Source organism: Polistes canadensis, unplaced genomic scaffold, assembly GCF_001313835.1.
Source record: "Polistes canadensis isolate GaletaPanama2010 unplaced genomic scaffold, ASM131383v1 scaffold_10, whole genome shotgun sequence".
Classification (NCBI taxonomy): Eukaryota; Metazoa; Arthropoda; class Insecta; order Hymenoptera; family Vespidae; genus Polistes; species Polistes canadensis.
In genome coordinates, this window is record NW_014569557.1 from 1,318,359 (window position 1) to 1,336,260 (window position 17,902).

Genomic DNA, 17,902 nt, shown 5'->3' on the forward strand with positions numbered 1-17,902 from the left:
CATTTCGTAACGGTTCAATGAGAAAGATAATCGATACCATGCTCCCATTGAGCTTTCCTCCGTTTGTGGTAACTTCTTCTCCAAGGATGCCTCCAAGCTTTCCTCGTAGCGAAAGATTTGTTTGGCAGGAAAGCCGCAAAACTACCCTCTAAGGTGTCCGGATTGCCGCAAACCGCGTGCGCCGTGTCACAGTAGTAACTGCACTTCCCGTGAAAACAAAGGTTACCTGCAGGGCTAACGAAGAAGGTCTTGAGTAGTTCGCCATCGGCTATGTTGTAAATCTCTGTTGTTATATTCAACGTTCTTCCCGTCACCGGCATTGCTCGTCGAAAACCGAACAATCTAAGAACAATTAGAATAATATATAATAGCAAACTGTAACTTTAACTGTGTGTTCTAACATTGTTTCATAAAAATTCTTCAACGAACATTTTTGATCCTACACTTTAACATACAATAGTATGAAAAATGTTTAAATCTTACCTGTCGAGATGAAAAGATGCGATTTCTGCCGTGTGTCTCTCGAAATCGGTAAAATAGAAATGATTTGGTAAAGTTTGTTGCTCTCGCGGAAACCTAAAAGAAGACGAACATGTGATACCGTATCGAATCGGAATTATTTACGCACAAACACACATATATAATTAAATGAAATTAACGAAATCGACGCGTTGCACTATCGATTACAGCCTCGGCTACCCTCCTCGTTCTAATTTGCTTGATGTAAACATTTAATTAAATATATATCTACTGATCGATTCTCTGTTAATTAAATCGAACATGTTACTAATAACGTCACATGGATTATTATTATTTCGACGAATCTGTTTGATTACGCGTAATATTTTGTTGTTCTTTCTCGAAAACAACATATGGAACAAACGTCACCTCAAACTTTTTCTCTTAATATTTTGTGGAGAAAAAAACATTGTTCTGCTTTTTTATTTATCAATTTTTTCATTTTTCCGTTCGTAGATACAAACTACTATTTCAGACAATTTGTTAAATAGTTCATATATTAATTATTAATTCTAAGAAATAGAAATAGGAAGAAATAAAAGACGTATATACTCGATATTACGATTGAAAATCTGCAAGTTCGTATGTTCGGTTTCGAAGAAGCGCAGGTATAAAAGAAACGAGGATAGCGACTTTGAGAGAGTTGGACAAAATGCTAATACAAAATCCCCAAGTTTTATTGGTTTCTGGGTCGAAGGATCACCACATAGTGTGGTGAGAAGAAGAAGGAAGAAGGTTGTTGAGGGTTGAAAAAGGAAGAGGAAGAGAAGGAGGATAGTGGGGTGGTCGGGGTGAAAGCGTTGGCTTCTACGAGAGCATCGCAAACCCTCTTCGTGATCAAATATTTACTCGATGAGCTCCCAGCTGGTTTTACGGGACCACCCGGTATACGCGTACCTACTGCAGACAATAACCACCGAACCTAAAATTCGAGCACGTCGCATGAATTCCTTTAAAGCTAGCGGAAGAGTACGTCTACTATTTTTTTTTCTTTTTTTTTCTCGTTTCTTTTGCTTTTTTACTTTCACCCCTGATCTCTCTTTCTCTCATTCTTTCTTTTTTTTTGTCTTTAAAGAAGAAACGGATATTTTTAAAGCGTTTTCCGAATACGAAATCCATCGAGTGAGTATTCTATTTCATCGCTTTCAATTCTATCTTCGATGAAAGAGCATTCATTCGGATCTTTCACTTTCGTTCCGTTTCGTTGATCGAATCTATAAAAAAAAACGTGATACTCCAAAGACGTAGATTGATTTACTCGTCGGCGAGAGAGAAAGTACGATTGCTTTTTCTATTTTTTTTTCTTTTCGTTTGTTATATTTCTTAACTAATTTCTTTTTTATTTTGTTTTTTGTTTTTTTTTTTTACACTACATTATAAAGAATTGCCTATCTCGTAGATTATGTTTTTTATACTTTATTTATATATTTTTCCCCCCATTTATTTAATGTCGCATCAACAACCACTTGCAGAGTTGTTAATGATCAAAGGAAAAATTTACAGTTTATTATACAATTGCATATCGAACAATTGGAAAAAGAGAGAAAGAAAGAAAATCTCTAAATTCGCCTTATGCAGTTGACAACTTTTCCTTCTAAGCCGGACTAATTAATACATCAGTGGTACTGTAATTAGTGCGTAATTTGCATCTGATTAAAAGTTAACAGTCGTTTGCGCTTGTCTTCAACCGAATCGCATCACCAACAGCAAGGTGGGTCTCTTTCGAATGTATAGAAAATTTATATATATATATATATATCTTTCTTTTTCCCTGATACGACTAAACTTCCACTTTACTCGTGAGAATATTCTATTGTATCAAGGGTTGTTTGTTTTTCAAACTTTTTTTTTCTTCTTTCACGCTCCTCTCGATTATGGGGAAGGAAAGGGGTGAGTTGGTAGCATAGTAGAAAGATGCGAAGAAGAAGAAAAAGAAGAAGAAGAAGAAGAGAGATAAGTATCGATAGTTGAAAGAAGAAGGTTTATGAAATTCAAATGAATCTTACGCTTTACGAACTTACTAAATGGAATAATAAATGGAATCTTGAACCTAAGAAGAATTAATGTCGATTGATTTTTATTATAAGTTGAATTTCATTAAATTATTATTATTATTATTCGATCGCGAATAATTCAATTAAAAGGAGATTTAAAAAAGAAATATTTCACAGTTATCGAATACATGAGTTTTATGTAAGTTATACTAATTAATTCGTAGATTTATTTTTGATATGAAATGGTATTAAGTATTTCGATGATAAGTATGATATGACTGGAAAATAAAAAATATAATATTTGTTAAACGTATATAATCGAGTCTTTCCTTTTTTTTTTTTTTTTTTTTTAAATCATTGTTATAATATTCAAAGACAAGAATAGTAATTAGACGACAAGAAAGTTTTTAATCCGATCGAAGTCCATTAGATTCTGGAGTTTAAGTTACGAGATTAATAAAAAGGAAAGGAGAAAAAGTTGGCCGTCCAAAATCCACACGAATATAATATAAAAAGAGGTTTTTCTCCTAAGAAGTTTGACAAAACTTTGAACGATAAATGCTCAGAGATAGGAGTAAAAACCGATTCGAAAATGGAAAGAAATGTTCGATTTGGATGCTCGAGGAAGAACACGATTACGGAACGATCGGTTCGAGTTTAGTCGCGAGTTTGTTATTTTCAAGAAAAACGAACAAGTATAAATACAAGTACAATTAAACCACCATCAAGTTCTGTTTTATGCGAGAGAATTAATTTAAATAAACAATATTAAATTCGTACGTTTAAAATATATAATATTCGAAGAATAAAATAAATCGAACGTTCATAATATTATTTTCATATTGTCGATTATATTATTTGAAAATGAACAAAATTTCGATATAACTAATACGATTGAATGCAAAATATTGAACGATACGATAGATTTAAAAATTCTCATTACATTTCTAGGGTTTCGTATATGGAACGTATTTTCTATTAGATTTCTTGAAAAGGATTGGTATGAGGGTTGTTCGTACGTATTCAGATATCTATATGTGTATGTATATTGATAAATAAAAAAGATACTTGCTCGTACGTTTGAAAACAAACACGCAGAGTCTTTTTTACGCGCGTAACGAGAAGCTTATTGCAAGGATTGTGTTGGTGAGATTGGTTGCATCGGCCGAGAGAGAGAGAGAGAGACGACGACGTTCGCAATTTCGGATGAAATTCTCTCCTGAGAGTCCTCCTCTCTCTCTCTCTCTCTCTCTCTATCTATCTTTCTCTTGCAAAACTTTTCAAGAAACTTATTGCCGAACTTATTACGAGTTTAAGCTCGGCTCGGCCACTTATCGCAAAATCTTCGGCCGACCGGAAGTTTAAAGGGCCAAATGTGCGAAGAGCGAGAGTGAAATGGAAAAAGAAACATCAGGAGGAAGAAAGAGAGAGGGAGAGATTGAAAGAGTGAGAGAGAAAGAGATAGAATGCAATAAGCCACACGATGGCCCTTGTCTCGAATTTTCTCTCCGCTTCTGGATATTACGAATTCTTTTTGTTTTTGTTTTATTTTCTTTCTCGGACTCTCTTGGCACAATTCTTCCTTGCTTTTCCTTCATTACTTTTAACCCTTATGAAATTTTATCTTTGATAATTCATTTCGTAGTGTTAAAAGTATAAAGAAATATTTAAAAATGTAAGAAAGAGAGAAAAAAATGCCTTTTCAATTGAATCAATTTCAAATAGGATTAGTGTAATTAGAATAAAATTGTTTTAACGTTAATATACCGTGGTCGAGTAATCAACGTTAAATTTTGATAAATAAATAATCGTAGAATATTATTGTAAAGAAATGAAATCCGTCATATGTAATAGCATCGATGATCGATCAACGATTATTCAGAAGAAAAATATTTGTAATATGAATCTTTTGATTTATAGGTTTTTTTCTCCTCGCGATGTGTATGTGTATAGAAGACAGTACTAACACACACATCTTCTCACATTTTCTTCTCGAACGAACGACGTCGCACTTACTTGCGAGGAGGATCGTATCAAATAGAAATTGAAACAATGGCGGATGTGACGTATCGTTTATTTCAAGAGAGGCTGAGTGAGAGACAGATGACAAACAGACAGAGAGAAAGAGAGAGAAACTAAGAAGAAAGGGAGGCTGTATAAAAGAGAAAGAGCAAGGCCAATTCGAGTGGGTCTCTCACGGCACGAGGCACTTGGGAGTCCACTTATGTAATTGTGCTCGTAATCCCATCCACGTAACTTCGTTGCTCGGCACCACAGGAAAAACTACTGACTTGGTATTTAACAACATGTGTGTGAGCTATTGGTTATATTGTTTATGAGATATGGCTGCAATGATCGAAGTTTCTTGCAACATTGTCTCTTCCCTATCAATTTCGCAAATTATTTTTTTTTTCTTTTTCTCTATTTGTGTAATATCAATAATATATATATAGTAAAATTGGAAAAGTTCACTAGACTCAGGAAAACTCTCTCGTTTTCTCTGAGGATTTTAGGTTTGTTTACCGTTGATTCTGTGCGTTGTCGTCAGGTTCAACGTTCGTTCGTTATATCAACTTGCCCAATGTTTCAATCTTATAATTTCATTCCCTTATCGCGAAGTACATGTACGCGGGGGGGATGTGACTATCGGATGCCAGACTCTTTCGAGAGGATTCGAGCCGAAAATGAGTTGCAAACGAGCCGACAAATTGCCCTTGTTAATTTCTTGCAATGGATTTGACTGCAATTAAGAGATAAATATCGAACTTTCCACCTCCGCAATACTATTATCGTTTCCGCATGCATAAGACTTAAGAAAACTATTTGCCATTTAAACTTTATTTCGTTTTGTGAAAGTATGTCCATAATGAATCGTATTATCATAAAATATCGTTTCAAACTTTTATCTCTTTGTAACAATAGATAAACGTAAGATATATATCCTGCTTATTTTATAATAATTATTATTATTCTATGTCGAATAATTTCTTTTTCATTTCTATTACATATTAAATATAACGATAAGAGTTTACTTACCTCATTGGCTTGAAAAGTGCTTGCATGTTGTTCGCATAATCGATGACTAATTTCAATTGAGTACCACCTTCCTTCTGAACTGTTAACAAAACAAAAAGAAAAATATTAAATTATATGTATTTCCTCGACTTGTATATTATTTATTCTCGATCTTTTCTTGAAATCGTTTATTTAAATTCGATAGAGCGAATAATGCAATTTCATACTTGGCTAAACTTATGTTAGTAAAATACTAGGCATAGAACTATCTTGCAAACATACGCCTGAATTTTGCGTGTTGAGCTATCGCGATGGCGAATAGAAAGCGGCACGAAATCATGTCATTTCTCTGATCTCTCTGTCTCTCTCTCTCTTTCTACAAATCATGCGATCCATGGGCATCGTGCATCATCGAGTAGGTAGTACGTGCGGATAAACATGCTCTATTTATCGCGAAAGATAATTAATCGTTGGACCTTTGAAAGGCTAATAGGGATATCGACTCGTTTTATTTGACCCTGAAGGCTTCGTCGTTTGACGAGCTTCTAAAGGCTCGTGCCTTTTATCATTAAATTCCCTGTTCTTCACGTTAACCTCCCCCCTTAAACCCATCCCCATCAGTTTTCACATTGATTTCCTTCTCACGTCGATAGAAACGTCGTGTTACGAAGAAATACGTAAAACGTAATCCGAGATTAACGCTTATTCTTCTTCTATTATGAAATTTCATTCAAATGATTATTATTATTATTATTATTATTATTATTAGCAAAGTATTAATTGTTTAAATTATTTATTGTTGATTTATTTGATTATAAATATAGAGACGGACAAATTGAATCTTTTACATTTAAACGTAGTTATTCATAAAGTTTATTTTCAGTTTAACTAATATGTATTACATTATGTTTTTAACATTATAATAACGAGTTAAAATATTATTACATTAACTTTTGTTGCTTGGTACAAACTGATTGAATTATTGTGACATTTACGTAATTCGATAATTACGATGCTCACGAAACAAAACCGTAGATGGTAGAACGACTCGGTTATGAATAAAATTGCTTTTCAATAGTTTATTTATTTTTGTCGAAACAATGATGAACGAATTTTAATATTGTATGTTATCAAAATGAAACAACGAGTTTGCGTTTTTAAAATCGATCAGATATTAATCGTTAATAATAAAAGATATCGGAAAATGTTATAAATATTAATTTATTTTGTATTTTTGTATAAATGTCTTTCATTTACAATTAAATATTTGTCTGTCATAATTTGAGAATCGATGATATCCTATTCTTAGATCTTTTATTATTAGTTGGAAATGAAATTGATTTGATCTTCATTTATAGTATCGTGACTATTAATTTTTTAATTAATTTTTGTAATTTCTCTCATATTTTTCGAAATATAAATGATTTTTAGAATCGAATTGAAGCTTTTTCTCTCATATACGAACGTCACATTGGAAACCTAAAAAAAGATAACGTAGTTAACGTTGGCCGAGTTAAATTGTTAGATCGACCTCTTTTGTCTAAAAGAAATCTCAAAAAAACTCGATGCGTCTTTCCGTTAGAATTTTTATAAAAATCAAGTTAGAAACTTTTAAGAATATAGAAAATGTTAAGTTTGTATCGCGTTCGAGTAACTTTCGATTGATTTTTTAAAAATTGATCACTATTGCGAAACTATTGATTATCGATTGACGTTGAAAGATGCATTTTTTATTATTTCTTCTTTTTGTTTTTTCATTTTTATTTTTATCCTTCGAGTTTATTTATTTTCGTTCGATACAAATAGCATACACGTGCATGTTACGCATCTGTGTATATTACATTCTTGTATATGGCTCATCGAAGACAATTCGATTTAGATTGATGTTAGAGTTACCATTTTTTTTTCTTTTTTTTCAACACATACAAATTTCGTATTAACACGATTTTAATATTTTAGAAATAATATTAATTTTATTATTGATTACATCGTAGTATTTGTTTTTAATTGAGTCTCGTTTTCAGTTTTAAAATCATTGAAGATATTCGAATGAGCTGTTTTAAGCGATTAGTTTGATTGAATTCGAGTAAACCGATAGAGATCTTAATTAAAAGTAAACAAAAAGGAATGAATTGTCGATAAACTAAAAAGGGTGAAAATTTATTAGACGAGAATAGAAATAGTTAGAAGGAATTCTTTTTTGTTCGATTATAGTTTACGACATTGTTTCGTCTATTATTCGATACACGCGCCGAATCGAGCCGCGTTCCGCCGTGTTGTTGCTCGGTGTGTATCGGGAAAGCATTTTATCAAAATAACACGAATATTCTGCGAACCGTCGGATTCTTTCATGAAAAATATGTATCCCCTTTTTCAAACAATCCCCTGTCGCTCGATGATAACCTCCGTCGATAAAGCATTCCGTTTAATTCGACGAGACGCACGCATTTACTCGTGTGAAAATTGTTCAGAGGGCAAACAAAAATAAAAAGAGAGAAATTTTGGCGATATATGAATATATAGATAAATGTATATGTACATATATATATATATATATACGTATGGGAGGTGTAGGCTCCATAGATAATGTTGCAAAGTATATTTATCAAATTATTTCTGATACTGATACGTAACATTTTTTTATTTTTTTATTTTTTTTTTTACGAATAATTATAGAAAAAAGAAAGAAAAAATATGTGCGCGTTAATGAGTCGTCGTTGGAAATGAATATAATATGTATTTCATAATACCGAACGAATGTTAAGTTATTTTATTTGAAGTCGGTTTGAAAAATAAATACGAATGATCATATACGTTTAACGTTTCGTAAAAATTTCCTATTTCATTTATTATATCACCCCGTATATAGAATCATTCGGAACGATTCGAATAATTTATTAATCGAAAAATATATTTTACCTATACATACATCCCGGAGTAGGTAGTAGGAGATAACTTAAACGGTTTTATATTTCGTTTTCGTTAAATATTCCTCGAGAATAATCGGACTGAGATTTTTCTCTCTAAGGATGATGAGTCCTTTTTTCTTGCTGCTGGTTCTTCAAAAGAATTTGATTAATTTCGGAATAAACGCAAAATTGAAAATGGACTTTCTCGTAGCAGCTGTGGCCTTTGCCATTTGTTATTTTCACTTGAAGGTGGAAAAAATTCTTGGCACGAGTCACGTAGATCGTTTTTACAACAACAAAAATTTCTATCGGATCGTCGAACGAATCGTAACGAACGGCTTGCACATGCCCGTTTTAAAAGCTTTCTTATGATACGCGATATAATATAACGGCTTGTAAGATATTATAAAGAGAGAGAGAGAGAAAGAGAGAGAAGAAAGAGAAAGAATAAACGATTTTGAAAACTTACCAACGTGAGTGATAGTTTGCGTTGCCATTTGACGTAGCAATTCATCCACGTAAATAGAATCTTTTGGATATAATTCCGTCCTGGAGATTTGTAGATGAAATTTTTCCAGAGTTGTGGCATTTTTTCTGCAAGATAGAAACAAACAAAACAAAAACACAATTTTAAACGATTCAATCGTAAAAAAGTTTCATTTCTCTCCGTGATCGGTGCAGAAAGTATTTTTTCTTTCTTTCTTCTTTTATTTTTTAGTTTTTCTTTTTTTGTTTTTGTTTAATTTTCTCATTGTTAGAATGTGACTCGTTGTCGGTGAGTTTTTGCTCGCTCGTTACGAATAACGAAAACGGTATATATGAACAAACAAAATGACGAAGTACATTTGTGAATTATTAAATATGATAATACATTTTCCATTTTGTTCCTATTTTTTTTCTCCGCGAAAAATGGCGCTTCTACGTATCTCGACCGTAAAGCGATGTTAATATATTCACATTTCTGACAAAGAAATATTATTTTCTGGTTTAGAACAATCCCAATAACTATTGTTTACTGATAAGTTTTTTATTATTTGCCACTTGTTTTATTTTTTTGTTTCTGTTGTGAAAGGCATTGTCATTTTTTGGGAAATCTTTCCTTTTTTTATGTTGAACAAAAAGAACATTTGAAAAAAATATTTATTTAAAATAAAACAGAACGTATTAATATGATCATTTTATTTCACGCATTGATACGTATATAAATTTACGGTTACCATCGATAATATTTTTCTTTAGACTTGTCAAATAGAATAACAATATGTTGGAATTGTTTAAACGTTTGACACAATCCAAACGACAGTGCTCAAATTTTCGTCGTACAATATCGTACTCGGTTGGACCAGAATAATCTGTAAAATAATGAAGGTTCCTGGGACCAGAAACTGTCAGAAAAGTTATCCTTGCCTTCTGAAAGCTTCATTAAGCCCGGTTGTCCGTAAAACTCGTGCAGCGGCCTACTTTGGAATTAATTAATATCTAATATTTACCGTAATTAAGATTAATTTTAACTCTCCGGAGAAATTAGTATGGTGATTTTATAACACGTCAAGCGATTTTACGCTTTAAACTTTGGACTAGAAGTCCTTTAGAAAGAGAAACAACATTTATCCTTTCTTTTATTCGATGACATCAAACTATCTATCACGTTACAAAAATATTATTTTTTGTTGTTCCAATTTTTGTATTTTTCATTCGAATCAAATTTTGCCCATAAAACTATTTATACGCGCGAGATCATGGAATTTATTAATAATTTATTTTATTTTTAAAAAGGAGACGAAACGGATTGGAAAACGTTCTTCATATTTTGTTCAAATTTCTAATCAAATAATCGCGTAGCGTACGATGGAAAATTTTAATTTTTCCTCATTTTCATTCGTTGAAATACCAGTAAATGATATAAAGGGAAAAAATAGAAATAAAAAAAGAAAAAAAAAAAAAGAAAAAAAAAGAAAAGAATGAAGTCACGATGATGCTAGAAGATAAAAGGGAATCCTCGGAGATCTTTAACGACGATCGGTATTATTGTGTTCTCTCACTCAAAGTTCAAGTGAACGATCCTTAAAATAAAAAATAAAATCAAATCAAATCAAAAGAAAAAACTACGTTCGTTCGACAATTTTCTAAACGTCACGATCGAGAACAGAAACGACGAGGAAAATCGTCGTTTGACTCGGCTTATCTTCTTTCTTTTGACGAAATGGTCAATTTATCAAGAACGATCTCGGAGCTCATCGATATTATGGATAGCACCTTCGCGTAAGGAAGGTAAGAAGACGATATGAACAACCTTATTTCTATAGTCGGCCAAAATTTCACCTTCATTTTGACTAGTCGCAGCAGCTTTACTTTTTCTTTTCTTTTATCTTTTTGTTCACATTCTTTTTCACGTGAGTATAAATTACGTGTACCTTGCCGAAAAATAAGCTCGTACGTAAAGCTGGGTGAAGAGAAGAGTTCTCGTGATACTCTTTACAGAAAGGAGAACGACGAACTTGGAAACAAATTCGTTAAGGGGCTTGCTCTCTTCCTGTAGAATCTCCAATGTATTCCAAAGGAAAGAAATACATGATGAATAATATATTTTACGAATAATGAGATTCTTACGTTAAAATGATATTATTAGATTATTATAATCAAAGTTTATACGTATTTACTTATTATTAAAGTATGTTACATGTTGTTACATATTATTTTATATATAATGTATATTTATATCATTAATTTATAATATTATATATACATCATATTTACTAATGTTTCTTTCTGTTGATTTTTAGCTTTTTAATACGGCTTTTTTTATGATTAGCAACAGCTAGTGGTACTTTTACAATGGTATAATATATATGTATCTGTGTATATATATAGTTAAATATATGAAGTGATGATATCGTAGTATCCTTTGACGTCGTGACTAAAGACTTATGCTAGAGATTTAGACACACATACACACAAGACATTGTAATAAACTGATGCACACAACAGACGAGAATGCAAAGAGTAAAGAGGAAGAGGGGATTGGTTCGTAATAGAAGAAGGGTGGTCTGTTCTGTTGGTGGTGAATGATGTTTCATGACAGTGTTTCATGACGGTGTTTCATGATGGTGTTTCATGCATTTTAAAGGGACCACTACCATCGACTGAAATAGAAACTGGGAAGGTTTACAAGGGTGCCTCTGCCTGCCGTATTCTCTCGTCTCGACGAATCGCGCGAGCGTTTTTCTTTTTTCTTTTTTTTTTTTTTTTTTTTATTTCGCACGAGGCCCGCTTGAAAATACGTCTGGGTTGCACCCTTGGGCGTTGTGGAGGATCGCTTCGAAAATTTTCCTCGATTATTCAACGACCCTCGATCGCCCTAGTGACACGCCCTTCCATTTCTCCTTCCTCTCTCTTTCTCTTTACCCATATCCTTTTTTTTCTCTCCTTTCTTTTAATAAATTACTTCATGTTTTTATTCATAAGTTATATCTTGAAATTAGTTACTCATTGTAAAAAGGAACAAAAAGAAAAATAAGGAGGGAGTAAAAGAGAACCGTATCGTTACATTATTTGTTTTACATTTACATTACCCTCCTTTTTGGAAGAAATTTTTAATTTTTATATGAAGAACTTTTTAAACAACAACAACCAAAAATATATATACGTAATTTATTTAATTAATCCGCGAGCAAACGATTTAATCGTAATTTTTATTTAACCAACTCGACTATCTTCCTCTTTCTCTTTCTCTTTCGTTTTCTTTTTCGATGAAAATATTTTTCTTCCTATCCGTTACCGGAGTATCAAATCGCGCGGGACACCGAGTTGTTCGTTGCTCTTCACGAAATAGTATCTTTGAAACGTTTTTCTCCGATGACGAGATAGAACTGAAGTGAACTTGAAAGAGAAAAGAGACTTGAATAAATAAAACTCGTACCTTTCATCACGACTCCTATGCGTGTTGGAACTTGCATTACGCTTTGTTTGAACACACATTTTTATCGATCATTTATTAAATTAAAGTTTTGTATGAATGGTAATAATTTATATATTATTGTAGATAATGGAAGTATTCCAATTATGATACAATTCGTGATAAATAATATTACTTTTTGCTTAAATTTTTCTAATTTCATCTTTGATCGGGAAAATGTTGAAATGTTTGGTTATTATTTTGTTACGGGTAACATATAATTATTAATTTTATTTCTATGTACTTATGTAAAAATGTGCAAAAGTTCGACGTTTTTGTAGTTTATAGGAAACAATGAAAAGCACTCGGAGAAGGATAATTATTAAAGTGCAAAACTCGTACGCGGAAAAACGAAACGCGATAGCTTCGTCCGAGATAACGGATGCGGTCGTTTCGTTGTCCGGATCACGTACCGAGGCAATAACGAAAGATATATGACCCATGCATTCTCATTAAATTACGAATCAATCGCACGTGCGAGCTTTCGAACGTAAACGTTAAAATAGTCATCAAGCTTATGTCGGTATGCATGTTCGCATTGTACGAGAGTAGAATAGTGTTAGAGAGCACTAATTACGAAGAAAGAGGAAAATCCAAAAAAAAAAAGAAAAAAAAAAGAAAAAAAAAAACAAAATATGAGAAAGTTGTTACGGATCTTTGAATAATACATTTTTTTTTCTCTCCTAAAAAGACGAGAGAAAATGCTACGAAATTTAATAATTTATAGTAGAATAAATTTATAGTATTCAAAGCGTCTTGCGTTGCTTGAAATTCATCTCGCGTTTAATTCAAAAAGTTTCGAATTTATTCGCAATACTTTTCCATACTTGAGAGCAACCCGTGATTATCATTAAATTTTTTATAGAATAAATCATTAGGTTACGCCTATGGACTTTTTAAAATATTACTTTTAAAATATTTTCTTTTTTTTTTCTTTCTTTTGCAAACATCGTAATCTTCTTTTCAGTTTCGTTGCTATCCGCGGAAATATGTAGTCGAATCATCGTCCAGTATTCGTTATATATAATTTCGATTGATGAGTAAAAGAGAAATGAAGTCAATCGTGTTGCCTGTATAAATAATTAACGCGAACGGCGCACCGTGGATGAGAAAATTGAGTATATTTACACACACTTGTCAGTAAAATAAATTAAAAATTAAGATAAGGTACTAACTACTTTGACCTTTTTGAAATGTATCTATTGCAAAGGTCAGTTTGCAATTAATATAACTTTTCTCAAAGCTCGGTTTATCTGCATTCTACGAGTACTATTTATTCGTAATGTAAATTCTAAAAAAAAAATAAGCGATAAGATATAGTTTCATAATATATAACAGGTTGTGAATATAGAATTGATTAAAATTCAAAGAAATGTAATGATTCAACTTTCGTGAAATTGATGAATTATCATATAAGTTTTCCGATAGTGTGCAAGTTAGTTTAGCAGACGTAACAGATGAGAAAGCATTCATGTTTAGCAATTGGAAATCTTGCAGGTTTTATTGAAAATATTATCTCTCACGATACCGTTGAGATCAATAATCATTAATAATTGGAACAGACAGCGCGTATTGGTTGCGAATATGAACGCGAATATGAACTTGTGCGCACGTGTGCTTTCAAACCGACTACCGTCAAGAATGACTTCGATTTGTGCAAGCATTTCCATCCAGTGGTATTACGAATTAAAGCCTTGTCTAGACGAGTAGGGATAGCCGCCCAAGGGATAATTGGAAACTGAATATACCAGGAAATAGATATCCCTTGATATTCTCCTATATTTATAACCATGAAATGTGTCGCGATACGCGTGATCGGTTAAACGCAAATTAAATACGTTCGGCGATATTAATGTTATATTTATAGAACTGTATCTATCATATCAATTGATTTTTCTCTCATTACATTCATTATTCGATATTACCAGCGTGATTATATATTATATCAATCTTTTGACGATGAAGCACCATCAAAAATATAATTAATCGCAATTTCGTGAAAAACACTTTTGTTTTTTTTATTCGCGTTAGTAAAATATACGATAACTTACGATTTTAGCTTCGATAATATTAATCATCAATTATTAACCGAAACTATTGCTTACAATAAATTAATATTATAATTAACCAACAGAGAGATCTCGAATAACTATGATTGCTTCATTGTTTAACCTCGAACGTTGTATAATCTTTCGCGTTGACATCGTTATTATATCTCGTTATCATTGAAATAATTAATTGCTTATCATCCATGTTTCTAATTCAAAGTGATCATTGAAAATTAATTATTAATAAACAGGAGGAGGAACGAGAGATGATAAACGCATGCATGCTATTGCTATTATACGCCCCCTATTGCTATATGCTTTTTAAAGTTTCATTTTGATTGATTTAAAATTTGTTCCTAAATGTTTAGACAAACAACAACAATAATAATAAATCAATGAAATTTGTATCAATCAAATGAGGCTTTTTAAATATTCTGATGCGAGAGCGGATAAAAAAAAAGGAAAGAATGCATTTAAAAAGAATTGAAATAAAACGGATCGTTTGTGTATCACGATTAATTTTCAATCGCAATAATCCAACAATTTAGGTGCTTGTACGCAAGGCCTTAATCCTTGAACGTACACACGCCTATGTGAATATTAAACGTGCAACCGCATGCACCATAAGAACATACACGTGGATTAAGAGAAAGGAGAGGCTTGTAGTGGTACGTCATTTCGCAACGCCCGTACGAGAGGTCCGGAAGCGTCCTTGCAACGTGTTGTAGTCTACGAAAGATAAGGATGTTCCAGCAGCGGAATAATGTCCTCCGATAGAAGCCGCTTATCATTAACTACAGCCAGTTACCATGTTGCTTCCTTTCTATCGGCTTTCAAATTATTCCATCATGCATTTTACTCGGATTTTCCGTTCAATTCATTTTATATTCAATTACATTTACGCCGGGGGGTAATTATAATTGTCTTATCATACAATTAATTACAAAACGAAAATATTAAATATCGTTTATTATTATTTCAATTATTATTTGCGATCGACTTTAATCATATGTTAATTAATCGTTATCCCCATATCTGTAATGTAATTATAATTGGTACAGGTGTTAGATTACTTATTAATTCTACACATTGAATAATTAATATCAATTCCGTTTTGAAAGCTTTCTCGTCGTTTCCTTTCCGAATCTTTTTCCGATGTCACGATCCTTTCTCAATCGTCTATATTCATGAGAAATAGCGGAATAACGAATTCGTAGGATTTCTCGTAAAATGAAGAAAAAAGTAAGAGCAGAACTATAAAATCTTATTCCTCTCGAGACATTGGTAGCTTTTTTTATCGTCTCCAGTGTGCTAACTGACGTCCGTTGGTATTCAAGATTCATAACCCGGATGGGTAATCCGAACGCAACTACTTTGTCTTGCTAGATCTGGGAATTATTTGATTAGTTTGGACTCTTTCAAGCTTTTCCTTAGAATACATTTGATTATTATTTTTTGTTTGTTTTACCGGATAGACAAGATCAGTTGTTAACTTGTTATCTTTGTTCAATCTTTATTAATTCAAGGTTGGGACCGAGCAAGAATTATAATCGAATTAAGCGGTAGATGTTTTATGAATTTACGAGTTAACGTTAAGAAGAATTATGATAGAGAAAAAAAACAAAAATATCTGATCACGTAAGATTTGTAAACTTATATGCAACTAATACGTGTCATAGCTTTCCGATAACACGGTATAAATCGAATTAGGAGAGAAACGGTAGACAAAGATTATAAAAATATATTAATCGAATGTACCCCTAGACATCTTTGAAATTTATGGGACGCTCTGTAATTCTTCTCTTCATTAGCTTTCTAATTTATCTTTTACGTTTATTTTCTTATGATTTGGAACGAACGTCGATTAAAATACAAACTAGCACGCGAACTTACAAAACAGTTTCTGCATCTTACACAGATATTCGTCATAATGACTATTTCCAAGAAGATTATGATGCATGAATCAGTACTGGTTTATTTTCTAAGAACTGTCTTATGAAAGACGACAAGAATAATAAGCTCGACGAGATAATGCATCTCTCGCCTTGTATTCCAAGTATTTTTTATGATTGACATTTTCAATTCACATTCTTATTCACGCAGACGAATTTGAAAAGTCATTTCCGATGGAAGGATAATATCGTCGTTCCTACAAATGATATTTTTTAATTACAAATTTTATATAAATAATCCGTTTGATTAATCCTGAAATATCGTATTGTTATCGACGTTGTTTTAATTAAAAATATTTTTAAACGTAACGAGAATCGATTATCCTTTAAATATTGTATTTTTTATAAAAAAGATAAAGTACGGTAATGCGTTGTTTAATCAGAGTCGCATTATTTCATTTCGTTAGTTAAAATTATTGCTGACTATGAGATAAATACATACACACACATATGTATATACACATACATCATTATTTTTCTTTTTCACTAATATTACAATTCCAATAACCTCGTTACTAATTCAAACGTTGATTATCAATAATTATCTGAAATTAAATTTTATTCCGGGAATTCTAATTTTCTCTGGAACAACTGTAACAATGGGGAACGTCATCTAACAAATTTATCTTCTTCGACACGTACGGTTTAATCCTATAAAACTATTATACGCTTCCTCTACTACTAAAATCAATGTTGGAAACAGCAGCTTGTGTACATATATATATGAATGTGTATATATACACGTGCATACATAGATTAGATGATGATTATTCTTTTAACAAGGAGAGTCCTTTCTGCTGGTAAATCGCGAAAGCAGCTTGGCAAAATCAAAGTGGATTAGATCAGACTAAGTCTCTGGAAACCGCGGACAAACGAGCTCGGCCTGATTACTCGGTATTATCCGATTAAGCGCGTCTCTTGTCAACCTTCCTCTACCTTTATCAAAGTCGAACGGTCCTTCCGTTTCCGTCGAGGAATCACCTGTCTCCCTTAGTCTTTTACGAATAGAAAATGGAGGGAAGGCGGGGGGGGGGAAGGGCGAGAGGAGTTTGCTTAGAAACATGCCAAACTGCAAACCGAATCTTCGGAAGCAGATTGAGTTCGGAAATACACGTGCGACTCGAACTAATCTTGCACCTTTCTCTCTCTCTCTCTCTCTCTCTCTCTCTCTCTCTCTCTCTCTCTCTCGCTCGCTCGCTGTTGCATGCGTTTCTCTATCACCCTTATTCTCCCCCMCCCCACTCTCCCTCCTCCTCATCACCACCACAACCACCCCTTCATTCTATCTTCAGTCTCCAACTCTATCAGGACGTGGATTTAAGCTTCGTTCGCATGTATAACGTAACGTGACTGAACGGATCCGGGACGAAGCGATGTCCAATGAATTTCTGAATATTATATGGTGCTTCCAGATGAGAGTCTATGTATAACACAGAGAGAGAGAGAGAGAGAGATAGAGAATAGTTTTCATCTTTAGACGAGCTTATCTGTCGAGTCAATACGAAATTTG

The 17,902-nt window shown here is 32.6% G+C and overlaps 1 protein-coding gene across 1 annotated transcript in view; it reads right to left on the reverse strand.

Annotated features, from left to right (window-relative positions):
* The window catches only part of LOC106792607 (extracellular serine/threonine protein CG31145), a gene marked incomplete at its 5' end in the record, with an annotated part of 37,125 nt that overhangs the window by 2,024 nt on the left and 17,199 nt on the right, over positions 1-17,902 (reverse strand). Inside the window, 4 exons of the mRNA XM_014759082.1 lie at positions 38-342; positions 484-576; positions 5,550-5,628; positions 8,907-9,031. Coding sequence (XP_014614568.1) covers positions 38-342; positions 484-576; positions 5,550-5,628; positions 8,907-9,031 — 602 coding nt within the window. The remainder of the gene's footprint in view (positions 1-37; positions 343-483; positions 577-5,549; positions 5,629-8,906; positions 9,032-17,902) is intronic.